The 12,697-nt window shown below is 45.9% G+C and overlaps 1 protein-coding gene across 10 annotated transcripts in view; it reads right to left on the reverse strand.

The window, feature by feature from the left end:
• Positions 1-765: 765 nt before the first annotated feature.
• RHBDD1 (rhomboid domain containing 1) overlaps positions 766-12,697 on the reverse strand; it is a 115,350-nt gene continuing 103,418 nt past the window's right edge. For 5 of the 10 annotated variants that reach the window (XM_060301771.2, XM_060301770.2, XM_060301772.2 and 2 more), the window contains one exon: positions 766-2,448. In XM_060301771.2, the coding sequence (XP_060157754.1) occupies positions 2,354-2,448 (95 nt within the window). In that variant the 3' untranslated portion in view covers positions 766-2,353. The remainder of the gene's footprint in view (positions 2,449-12,697) is intronic. The other 5 variants (XM_060301764.2, XM_060301765.2, XM_060301769.2 and 2 more) reach the window with 1 other exon arrangement.

The following is a 12,697-nucleotide window of genomic DNA, read 5'->3' on the forward strand; positions in this document are numbered from 1 at the left end:
GACTCAACAGCAGTAAAAATATATATATATATATACGTCCATATATAGTGGTTGGACTTTTAATGCATTGAAAAAAACACTTTGGGGAAGCTAACGTTTAATAAGCCCCTACTGGGAGCCAGGCGCCAGCCTTTGGGTGGCAGGGTTGAGGCGGAAGTGTAGAGTTAACAAGACACAGGCCTCATCCCAGAGCCATTCATAACCCGCGCTCCCATGCAGAAGGCACGTCTTTCTACAGTTGTGCACAAAAAGTCATAGGGCAAGATATAAGTGTTATAACAGAATTACCTTTACAATGTGCTATGAGAAGATGGCATGTTAAGAATGAGCTTACTCCGGGGCTCCCTGGTGGCGCAGTGGTTGAGAGTCCGCCTGCCGATGCAGGGGACGCGGGTTCGTGCCCCGGTCCGGGAAGATCCCACATACCGCAGAGTGGCTGGGCCCGTGAGTCACGGCCGCTGAGCCTGCGCGTCCGGAGGCTGTGCTCCTCAACGGGAGAGGCCACAACAGTGAGAGGCCCGCGTACCTCAAAAAAAAAAAAAAGAATGAGCTTACTCCCAACAGAGGCATGGGAAACAAATTCGAAGAGTTTGGGAGAAAAGACATTTAGCTTGAACATTTAAATTTTAAAATGTTTGAAGCTACGAGACTCAGAGATACAATTCATACTCTAAACATGCTGTACGTAGCTTTATATCAATCAAAAATTAACCCAAGGAGCTCAGGTAACACGTGCCAGCTGGCAGGTCAAGGTGCTCCCAGGTCCCACGTGGTGATTTTCTTAGCTCATGTACATGCAAGTGGCAAAGCCTCTCCCAGGTCAATTCAGATTAGGAACCGGATACAAAACTGCATAGTTGGTATGCTGCAAATCTGTCAAATGTATACAAAGACTGAGAAAGCAATATCCCCAAAGTGTTAACCCTGGGTACCTCTGAGTGGTGGGGATACCGGTGATTTTTTAAATCGCACATGTATTTTTTTGTATTTCTGTTTATATTGTAAATTTTATCAGCGGATACACAACACTTATTATTGAGTCCATTTTCCTGATTATATATTTCTTGATTTATTATTATATAAATCAGTTTTCCTACCGCAAAAGTAGTACACGTAACATACGTATACACACATTTTTAAAAGACAGCAATACAAAATCGTAAAAAACAGAAAGCAAACTCCTATGCACTCCACCTTCCAAAATAACCTCTGTTAACATGTGGGTACATTTCCTGCCAGATGTTCGCTTTATACATATACAAGGTATATATATTACTTTCATAATCAGAAAACTATATAAATGCCAGATAAAGCAAAACAGGAAGATCCTTTTCTGCTTCTAACTCCCTTTAAACGTAAATATCTCAGTGAAATAAGACATCAGTGATATGTGACTTTTTCCTTTTATTCATGAAACACAAGCACCAGGAAACACCTTAAGTGACTTGCAGTCTGTGGGTTTGGGGAGTGTCTTGGACGGGTGAGTAGGACAAGCGGCTGTTAACAGTGGTCAATTAAAAGGCACTTTTATGAGAAAAAAATACTTCGTCACGAGGGATTTCTCAGTGACCAACCCACTGGTCACTACTCTGGCTGCTTTGCTGGTTAGTTCAATACAAGTTGCATCTCCGGGATGGTACATCGCCACTGGAGAGGCTGCTGGGAGCCCAACTGTGGATGCCGCCTGCTGTGTCATGGAGTGTGTAAGTGGTTTCCCATCTGAGGTCTTACTTAAGCTTTTCCAGTTACACATCCCGTGAAGGCAGAGTGATAGCATAGCAAAGCAGGTTCACTGCAACCACCATCCAGATATGGGGGGCCCAAGGAGCCAAGGCGCTTGGGCAAGGGAGACCGGAACGACAGCCTGCGATGGTAGCCACGTCCTGTTCCTGGAAAGTCACCATGGCAACATGCCAGGAGGATGAGGGATGGCTCCCTGCTTCCTTCCAAGTCGAGCACTGAGCAGAATGAGGGCCTGATCTTCTGGGCTGGTGAACACAAACCTCTTGGCGAAGGTCACGGTCTTCAAAGACAAAACAAGGCTGAGTCAGCAGTGAGAGAAATGAGTGTGGAAACTGGACCCTAGGTGGAGACGCTGACTTTCTGTCTGCAAGAAGACAAGGCCAGGAGGTGGGCCACTCCCAGAGGGCTGTGAGCTGCATCCAACAAGCCTGGTCTCAAGATGTCAATCTGCTTGCAAATTAGACTCACAGAGGCCATAGGACGAAGGGCCACGGCAGATGTGAGCAATTGGGACGGTCATAGTGCCCTCTGCTTTTGTTCAAAACTAAGTGGGGGCTTGGGGGCAATGGTAACATAGCTGGATCACATTTGTTCACATGGCTGGGTCACCTCACTGGCCGTCGAATCTGTGAAGCCGCTTTCTCCTCATTTCTTCTTCTGGTGTGAGATGGAACCGATAGGCCGGGGGGCTATTTCTGCGATTTCCTGTAGAGAGAAAGCATGAGGGAGAATCAAGCGCTGCCCATCCACTGTCCTGACATTTACAGGGCACCGCATCCTAGGATTCCCAAGGGGGAAAAAAAGATGGCTTGGGTGTCATCTTTATATTAGCATGAAACAGAAATGTAACAAACATATTTCAGAGGTCAATACTACATTTCAACAAAAAGTAAACATTTTTAGCGAGGTCCAGTCCATGAAACTAATTTGACTCATTTTGAAACTTCTTGACAATCCTCCCATTTCTATGTTCTTTTCCATCATGTTCCACAATTTGCATCATTTAATTTCCAAAATGTCTCAAGGGCTTACTTTATTTCTTTTAATGCCCAGAAATAACTGTCACTGTCTGTAACATCCTCACCCAGTGTGCTCGTAGGGTTCTCCTATTGGGCCCTTTTCCTCCCTCTAACCTGCTGCCTCCTGTACTTCCCCAGCTGGTGGGAATCACGCCTGCCTGAAACTCACAAGCCCCCACAGGGCATCATGGCCCATAGAGCAGGGGCTGTGTTACCATAATGACCAATATCTGGGCAGGCAGACAAAAATGCAGGCATAATATTTGAAGATCATGTGGGCCATGGAAATCATCACTGAAAAGGGTTTCTCGGGGCTACAAACAGAACATATAATTTGCAGTGATATAAGCATTTCAATCACTGCATTAAAAAAACACTCTTCCAGGCACTGTAGGGGGATAATAAAGGAATAACAATAGACAGTCCTTGACCTCAAGGACCCAGAAACCTAAATCTAATGAAAGAGCTTCAATATCCTCCATGAGGCAGCCATGCAGGGCGTCACTGATGGATACATGCAAACAGTAGGTTCACGTCTAAGCATGCGGACCAGAAAGATTGCACCTTTCCCCTTCTGAGCCTCTGCTAACCTTGTAAACTCACTCTGAGAGGCCCACTCCCATCACCTCCCTCCATCGAAAGGCCTACTCGTTTTCCAACGCCCCATCCAAATCGCACTGCCCTCTGGCCACCCCCAATGGAAGAGCTCTCTCCCAATTCAAGTTCCTCAGCTTCCAGCACCTTCCTCTCAGTGGTCCGCATGCAACAGTCACCACATCCCACCAGACAGGGCAGCCACTGTGCATACCGCTGCTCTCTCCTACTGGAATCACAAGCTCTCAAATGGCAGGAACATTTCTGACGCTTCTCTCTGCTCCCCAGTGCCCAGTACAGCCCCGCACACACAGAAGCTGTTCAAGAAAAATAAGGGCCTGACTCAGCGGCACATGCCTATGACTTCCAAAGGTATATGTTACGGCCAGACCACCACATTCAACGTTGCCCTCTGAGGTTCTGACACAACTGACTCTGGAAGCCCTGGCCTAGCTGGGAAGGGTGGATGGGCAAGAGGGTCAGAGCCAGGAGGGAAAACAAGTGAACAGTTGACCCCACCCGCTCTCGCTCCAAGCGTGGTACCTTGTCGGAGACGCTGACAGGTAATATATTGACATGGTGGTTGTTAAGACAATGATGAAAAGATGTTAGAGAAAGTGTGAAACTAAGAGTCAGTTTGCTAAGCCACCACTAGAATTTCAGTTGTCAGACAATGAGAACTTTCTAAAAAGGCAGTCAAAAGCAACCCCTTTTTACATTTTTTCCCCCACAGTGATAGAGACCCCAACACTTACCCATGTCTGATTGTCCTTTCCTTTTGAGACGTGAGGGAATTACCCCTGCTGGACCCCTTGTAACATTTCCTGACTAGTCCACCCAGAAGTGATCCTGGTGGGCCAAGCCCGGCACTCACTCCCGCTGGGTAAACTCCACTTGGAGGTTTTTTGATAAGTGAAGTATATGTCATTTTACCAACTTTCACTAAAGATGCTGTTCAAACGTGTAAGACTTTTACCATAAAGATTTTATGAATACTATAAGATTCAAAGTTTTACTGGATATGGTTTTCACCACATACATTTGTAAAGGAATTTCTCTCTGTTCAAAGTGGTAAACACTTTGAAATTACAGAGAAACTCATGAATCCAATTACCATTAGTTTATTGCTTAAAAGTGCTTTATACAATGAGCTCCAACTCCTGCTTTCCTTTTAACGGTTGTTTTTAACAAGTCCATTCTTAATTGTACTTATGAGCGCGGGCCAGTGTGTGACAGCCCATTCCAGCTGGGCGGGGAACTGGGAGGCCTGGCTGTGGGCGGAGTTAGAAGCAAGCTCAACATGTCATCTTGACTCCAGGCCACAGGGCACGAGCCCATAGATGCTGAAAGATGCTCAGACTCCCAAAGGGAATCACAGTGTCCAAGAGGAAAAGCCTGTTCCATAAACGGAAATGCAGGGAGGAATCAGAGGGGGCAGACTGTGAAGGTTCTGGGGGTTCAGCTCTCAAAATGGCCAGCCGGCACAAATGCTCTCTAGACCCATGCTCCGGGCATTGAAGGAGAACCACGGCTGGGCCAACAGAAGAAATGCCACGTGCTGAAGTAGAAAACTCACATTAAGAGAGGAACAATAATCACTGTTTCACAAGAGCCTTTTTTTTTCTTTTTTTTTTTTGCGGTACGCGGGCCTCTCACTGCTGTGGCCTCTCCCGTTGCGGAGCACAGGCTCCGGACGCGCAGGCTCAGTGGCCATGGCTCACGGGCCCAGCCGCTCCGCGGCAATGTGGGATCTTCCCGGACCGGGGCACGAACCCGCGTCCCCTGCATCGGCAGGCGGACTCCCAACCACCACGCCACCAGGGAAGCCCCACAAGAGCCTTTTAAGGTATCCAATTTGAATTAGCTTTTACTCCCAATTTCATGATGCCAATTTTACAGATGAAAAAAACTGAGGCTCAGGGAGTGTTAGGGACACACCTAAGGTCACAAAGCTAGCGTGAAGGCAAGCAAAAACTTGCACCTATCGGTCTTCCGGCTGCAGTTCTAGCTCTCCTCCTCTTCCACAGCCCCACACTGCCGATCCTACTAACATGCCGAGTATGTTATCACATCCCTTCGCTGTGCCTCATCCTCCTGCCAGAACCCAGAGGGTCCCTTTCCTTCACGGATATGCAGGGAGCTCACTGTTATCTGAAAATAGAAAAAGAAGAAGATCCAGCCTAAGCTCTCAAATCGACTGGGCTGTGCTGTCATCACAGATGTGACTACAAAGTTCCCGCACTGGGTCCCCTTAAATTCTACTGACTACTAGAGTGGTTTGGGTTTTTAGGACCCCTGGAAAGGCCTTGTGTATAGCAACAAAACAACAATAATGACAACGCCTGATGTGGATGTTTTATGGGTATTTTAAATCCTTCAAGCTCAGTGTTTCTGTTAACATCAAAGCCACCTGACTGTCTGCAGAATGATTTAACTGCTTCATTTCAGCCTTTGAACTGCATTCTTCTTGCTGGTAGTTAGTTTTCTTGGCAAGTTTTCAAGACTAAATTAACCTGTGATATGTTGACGGCAGTTATGTATTTGATGTCAGTCAGCAACCCCCCGACCCTGTTCGTCACATCTGTGCTCTGGGTCAGTGCCACTCTGGGGACCAGGCCTCCAGCTGCTCCCCTCCGCCTCAGCTAAGCTCTGTCTTCCAATTCTCCACCTCCTCATTTATTTTTAAACCATTTCTATATTTTCCGCTTGTGTCACATGACCTATGATTTCTCTCCTTAGCCTCCAGGACCCTCTGCAGGCATTTCTCAAAGGGTCTAAGAAATGCGCTTTCCACATCTACCTGTATGTATTAAGCACACAGAAAAGGATCTGGATGGGCCTCAGCTAGACGGCAAAAGGAGAAGAGGTCCCCATGGGTATATTGGAAAAAGTGTTGCTAGGAAAATGGGAGATGCTTCCGGCCCTGCCTGGAACTAGAGAGGACACCCCAGGCAAGTCTTCATTCCGGCAGGCTCTGGTTGGTTCACTTGTCAGGGGAGAGGGTGCAGAACAAGGTGGCTGCCAGGGTCCTTGCCGTGACTCTGGAGTCTGATGACTGGGATAAAATCCTGACTCTTCCACTTACAGCTACACATCCTTGAGCAAGTAGGTTACCTTCACGCGGCCTTAGTTTCCTTACCTATAAAATGCAAATAGTAACAGTAGCTCCTTTGCTGGACTGTTGAGAGAATAAGAGAGGATGCATATAAAATGCTTAGCTGAGTGCCAGCAGTGCAGTTAATGCCTGATGAGCACTGGATGTCAGGACTTCTAACCTCTAACATCACTGAGAATCATATGGGTTAAATGGCTACCTGTTCATATCACTGGCTAAAAGACATATACCAAATAAAATGACCAAAGACTTCTTAAAAGATAGAGCCCAATTCTGTTTGAGGACCAGTTGGCAGTGTTTTGTACAAAGTGTGGAGTCACTACTTACTAAATACTTGTCCTCTAAGAGACAGATACGAAAAAGGTAATTCACAACCTCCACATGCCAGCACACTTTTGTGACTTTCGGGCACTGCGAAAACTGGAGAGCCCAGCTGAGACCTCTTTTCTCCACTGAGTTAAATCATGCATTGAACATTTACAGGTCTGGGTGAAACAGCCTTGCTCTGATGAACTTGGTACAGAACATTAGTATTTATGAGCCTTGCTTCTATGGTCCTGTAAATGGAGGTCAGCCCTCAATTTTACTCAAAGAAACAGTGAGCATGCTTCAAAGGACCTCAGGAGCAGTGCCTAGTTTAAGAAGATTTAGCTCAATTATAGCACCAGTAGTGAGATCATAAGATTTATTGATTTGTGGTTCTTGATGGAAAAATTTTCAGTTCTCTACCCTTATGTATAATGCAGTAACCTCTGCATTTTACATCTAAGGGAGGAGAAGCAATTTCATCCACATAAGAATTACTAAAAAGAATGCCATGAGTTGATGGCCATTTCCCCTACTGTTCGCCAGCCCTGTAAATAGAGATGTTTAATTTGCTGTATTCATAGGTCCTGCCCGTGATCTGACGAGCCCTCTATGCCATTCAGTGAAATTATACTAAAGTGAAGCCTCAAGATGGCTTATCTTTCCCTTAAATTGGGGACCTATGGAGGCAATCACTTAAAAATTTTTTTTTTTTAAACCAAGAAACCTCTAAATATTCCTGTACTCTCTGGGATTGCTTTTGTCAAATGAGGGCAACAGCATGGGACCCATATTCTCTCTTTCAAAAATGTTACTTTATTAGAATTCCATGAATTCTAAAGCTTCCAAAATGTCTTTTGACAGGACAGTTGCTAAGTCATTTACTATGACCAAAAAGGCCTGGAAGGAACCCCAAGCCCAACAATTAGCAAGATATTCTTTTAAAGTAGGAGGTGCCCAAGGACAATACGAGCACTTTCCTTTTTGAGGCACTAATTATAATGATCTATCATCTATCCATCCGTCCATTGCTTTAAAAAGAGTTTGAGGGCTTCCCTGGTGGCGCAGTGGTTGAGAGTCCGCCTGCCGATGCAGGGGACACGGGTTCGTGCCCTGGTCCGGGAAGATCCCACATGCCGCGGAGCGGCTGGGCCCGTGAGCCATGGCCTCTGAGCCTGTGCGTCCGGAGCCTGTGCTCCGCAACGGGAGAGGCCACAGCAGTGACAGGACCGCGTACCGCAAAAAAAAAAAAAAAAAAAAAAGAGTTTGAAATTCACCTAAAAATCTCGTAACTTTCATACAGGTGGAAGTTAGATTATGGTTTACAATAAAGGTAACATTTAGATGTGATTTGAGAGAGAAAAATTCACATTTCCACTCCTCAACTGATCAAATCAACAGTGGTGGGATTTCTTAGTTCTGAAACAGTATCTGGAATCCCCAAATGAGAAGCTCTGAATGGAAATCAACTCAGTTGCTACTTTCCCTGTTGTACTTTTCTCTCTGTTCTAGTTGGTTAATTTGGGGGACCATTAATGGACACAACTGACTTCAAATCAACAGGCTTCAAAATCAAGTTAAGTTGATAATTATAATCAACTTAATAACCCAGTTAGCAATTCGAGTAACCTAAAATATTGGGTCCACTCTGTCAGATCTAGAGTTTTTTTGGCAATATCGAGAACACATGGTATGACCTCTAGAACAAAAAGTGAAAGTCCGGGAGGAGACAATAAATGTTTGCTGGGCAATTGCTACATGCTCACTCTACTTTACTCTCCCTTCCTTTTAAAAAGTGTACAACTTTATTAATTTCCATGCACTGAACACATGGGACCAACATCCAGACCAAAATACAGTATTTCCAGCACTCACAAGCCTCCATGGGCTCCCTTCCAGAAGCGGTCCACTGACTTCTTACAGCAGAGATTCATTTTGTCTACTTTTGTCCATAAATGGATTCATATAATATGTACCTTTTGTGGGTTGTTTCATTTTACATTATGTTTGTGAGACTCACCATATTGCTGTATGTGGTTTCTATTCTACTTATCCTTCTGAGTAGAATTTCCTCGTCTGTTTTATAGAAAGAAGAATGGAGGCTTAAAGATTTCAAGGAACTTACCAAGGCCACACAGCTGGTCAGGGACTGAGGCAAGAGTCACACCTAGATCCCTTTCTACTCTGCTCCAGACATGAGGTGTGTTAGTTGTCTTCCTTAACCCCAAAACCAGAATCTGTAAACCCGAACAATACTATTCCTTTCAACTTGATTTGGAAGCAGGATCTGTTTAAAAAGCAGCAGGAAATTTTACCTTCTCCTTTAGATAAGGTTCACTGCAAACAGTAAGATCTTCTGGATCACAAAGTATCTAGAATTAGGATCTCCCTTGACAAGGTTTTAGCAAGAGGCCCAGTTGCAAAAGTCAGCCTTGGTGATTAACTATATCATGTATTTTCTAAACAGAGAACAGCTTATAAATTCTTACAGAAATAACTCTCGATGGGCTGGAGGGGCAGCAAAAAGAGAGGCTGAGGAGAAGAGGGTCTTCCATTAGGAACCACTGTAACATGAAGCACGTATTTCTTTAAACAAATGGATGCAGATTTTATCTATCTATCTATGGCTGTGTTGGGTCTTTGTTGCTGCGTGTGGGCTTCTCTTTGTGGTGGCTTCTCTGGTTGCAGACCACAGGCACTAGGTGCACAGGCTTCAATAGTTGCAGCACGTGGGCTCAGTAGTTGTGGCACACGGGCTTAGTTGCTCCACGGCATGTGGGATCTTCCCGAGCAGGGATCGAACCCGTGTCCCCTGCATTGGCAGGTGGATTCTTAACCACTGAGCCATCAGGGAAGCCCGGATGCAAATTTTAATACTAAAGGGATTTTCCATTTTTAAAAATCAATCTGTCTTAAATCCCTTCACAATTCTGTCACCACCTTAACACTTTATCAAGAGGGATTTAAATGAGATTAGGAATGATTTTCAAGCACCTTTTATATACATTTAATGGCTTTAGGATGTTTCAAATTTTCTTTGATGTAAAACAGCTTGCCTTTTGGCCAGCAATCTGAAGGTGCCTCAGATGGAGTTTACCCAATCACATCAGCTGATTCTGGAAACTGAGAAGAGGTTGACTATCTCCTCTGGAGGAACAGCCTTCCTAGTTCCCCAGTAATTTGGGGCTGTACCTTTTTTCTTTTTTTCTTTAAATTCAAAATCACCTACTGATATCTACTGGACAGATATAAGAAAATTCTTGGAAAACTAGATGCAGGGCTCCCTTTGCTTCCATATTCTCATTGCCTAGTACCCACGAGGGCCTACGTGCCTGGCTCGGACAGCAGAGAGAAACCAGACAAGGGCCCTGCCTGGAGGGAGAGATTTGAGAACATATTTTACAACAGAAAAGAGAAAACTGAAAGTAGAATGAGGAAGTCTTTTGTGGGCAGGGAGTTCTGATGGAAAAAAAAAAAAAAAAAAAAAATATATATATATACACACACACACACACACACACACACACACACACACACACAAACACACACATAAGTACGGACAAAGCTAGAAAAAAGATGAAGACCCTTTGGACTATTAAAATCCCACACTCCTCTCTGAAGCTCCAGGGCCAATGTGCCTGACTTGCCCAGGACAGGCAGCTGCGGCCTGGGGCCTCTCCTGATGTTTCTGATAGAGATCCCATACCTGCCCGCAAACAGGGCCCTAGCAGGACACCCCCAGAGAGGGCCGCTGCCCTGTACCTCCCGCCTGGCCTGCATCTTTGTTGGACTTGGACCCTCCAACCTTAAAGGATTCCCGAGGTCCAAATGTCTACCTGCTCAAATCTCTGACCTCTCCGGCTCCTGGCCCTTTATCAGCTCTGACCCTCTGATCGTCATCTCTTAGACAGAGGAGGCCTTCCACTGCCTTTTTATGGCTAGATTTCCTGATGATGTTAAGATGGGGCCACGGTGGCGGGGGCAGGGGAAGGACAAGCAGGATGGAACTTCTAGCCTTTTCCTCAGAGCCTGGATACCACCCCTCCTCTTGCTTCTTGATCATGGGGTTATCTTTGAGTAAGTTTTAATTTAAGTATTTTCTAAATTTAATTATCTTTAAGTTTTAATTTTTTTTTTTTTAGGAGAGGGAAGTGGGTAAGAGATTATTTAAACTATAATAAATTGAGCTCAAAGAGATGTAAAATTGCATCTTCCCGAGACCCACTGGGTTCCAGCCCTGCTGCCTGCCACTTGCTATGGCATCATCGTAAAAGAGTGGCTGCGGCTGAATTCTCCCCTTGCTGGCCTTTAGCGGCCCCGTCCCATGAGCATAGTTTCCATAGAACAGCAACCAACTGGCCGGTGAAGGCAGGAGTCAGAGCTAGGCTCCCAGTTTTCAGTAGCTCAAATGCAAGAGGTTTGGGCAAAGCCAGGCAGTCTTGGAGACTCTATGAACGGGACAGCTGTCTGGTTTGCTGCTGTGATTCCTAAACTTTCATGTGCACAATAATGGAGAACTTGTTAAAAACGCAGATTTACTAGATCCTACAGCCAGAGATTCTTATGCATCAACTGGTTGGAGAGCAGGAAGGTGCATTTTAATGAAAACCCACCCTGGCGGCGTTTCTGCTGCAGACAGTGTATCAGATCACTGAGAATCACTGGGGGAAAAGAACACACTTCGCTGGATGTGGGTCTGCATCTGGCTCCACGAGGACCCTGGATGAGGCACTTCTCCCTGGGCCTCGGGCTCCTCATCTGTGCAATGACGGGTGCTGGATTGGACATTTCAGACCTCCGCACAGAGGTGCAACATCCGCGGCTGTTCGCTTCTCAGTGAGCCATCAGGGTTGGCTGGCCTAAGAAGGCAGGGTGCAGATGGGCCACACCAGCAGGCTGCGTCCTCCACTGCCTGCAGTCCGGGCAGCTACTCTGCCTGCCCCGTCAGCCAGCCTGGCCGTGACTTCTGACAGCTGGGCCGAGAACTGGCCATGCTGTGCTTCTTGGCAACTTCCTCCAACTAATTTGGTCTAATTCAGTGTCCCTCCCCATGCCCCAACGTTTTAATTTTTAATAAACTTTTGTTTTGTTTTTTTGTTTTTTGTTTTGCGGTACGCGGGCCTCTCACTGTTGTGGCCTCTCCTGTTGCAGAGCACAGGCTCTGGACCTGCAGGCTCAGCGGCCATGGCTCACGGGCCCAGCCGCTCCGCGGCATGTGGGATCTTCCCGGACCGGGGCACGAACCCGTGTCCCCTCCATCGGCAGGCGGACTCTCAACCACTGCGCCACCAGGGAAGCCCTAAACTCTTTATTTTGGAATAATTTTAGATTTAAAGAATGTTACAAAGGCAATACAGCCAAACATCTTACATTATCATGATCTAGTTGTCAAAATCAACCACTTACAGGGATGGGTGCGCTACTATTAATGAAATTCCAGACTCCACTTGGATTTCACCCGTTTTTCCACTAATTTCCCTTCTCTGTTCCCTTCTCTGTTTCACCAGTTTTGCCACTAATTTCCCAACTAAAGCCAACAGTCCATTTAGTTGTCAGGTCTCCTTAGTCTCTTCAGGTCTGTGGTACCGTCTCAGTCTTTTCTTATTTCCTGTGACCTTGACAGTCCTGCGCAGCGCCAGCCTACAGCAGAACGTCCCTCAGTTTGGTTTGTCTGATGCTTTTCCTCATCATTACTCTGGGGTTAGGGTTTTGGGAAGAAGACCGCGGAGGAGAAGTGCCCTTCCCATCCGATCGTATGACTTATCACTGGTGATGTAACCTTGAGCACTGGGTTAAGGAGTGTTTGCCAGGTTCTTCCACTTTTAAAATTTTTTGATGAGCTCCAAGGCAATGAAGCTTTAACTCTCATCACCAAGAGTTACCTGGATAAACTGGAATAGGTAGAAGTGGGTACCTCAAG

Source organism: Globicephala melas, chromosome 7, assembly GCF_963455315.2.
Source record: "Globicephala melas chromosome 7, mGloMel1.2, whole genome shotgun sequence".
In the NCBI taxonomy this organism is placed as follows: domain Eukaryota; kingdom Metazoa; phylum Chordata; class Mammalia; order Artiodactyla; family Delphinidae; genus Globicephala; species Globicephala melas.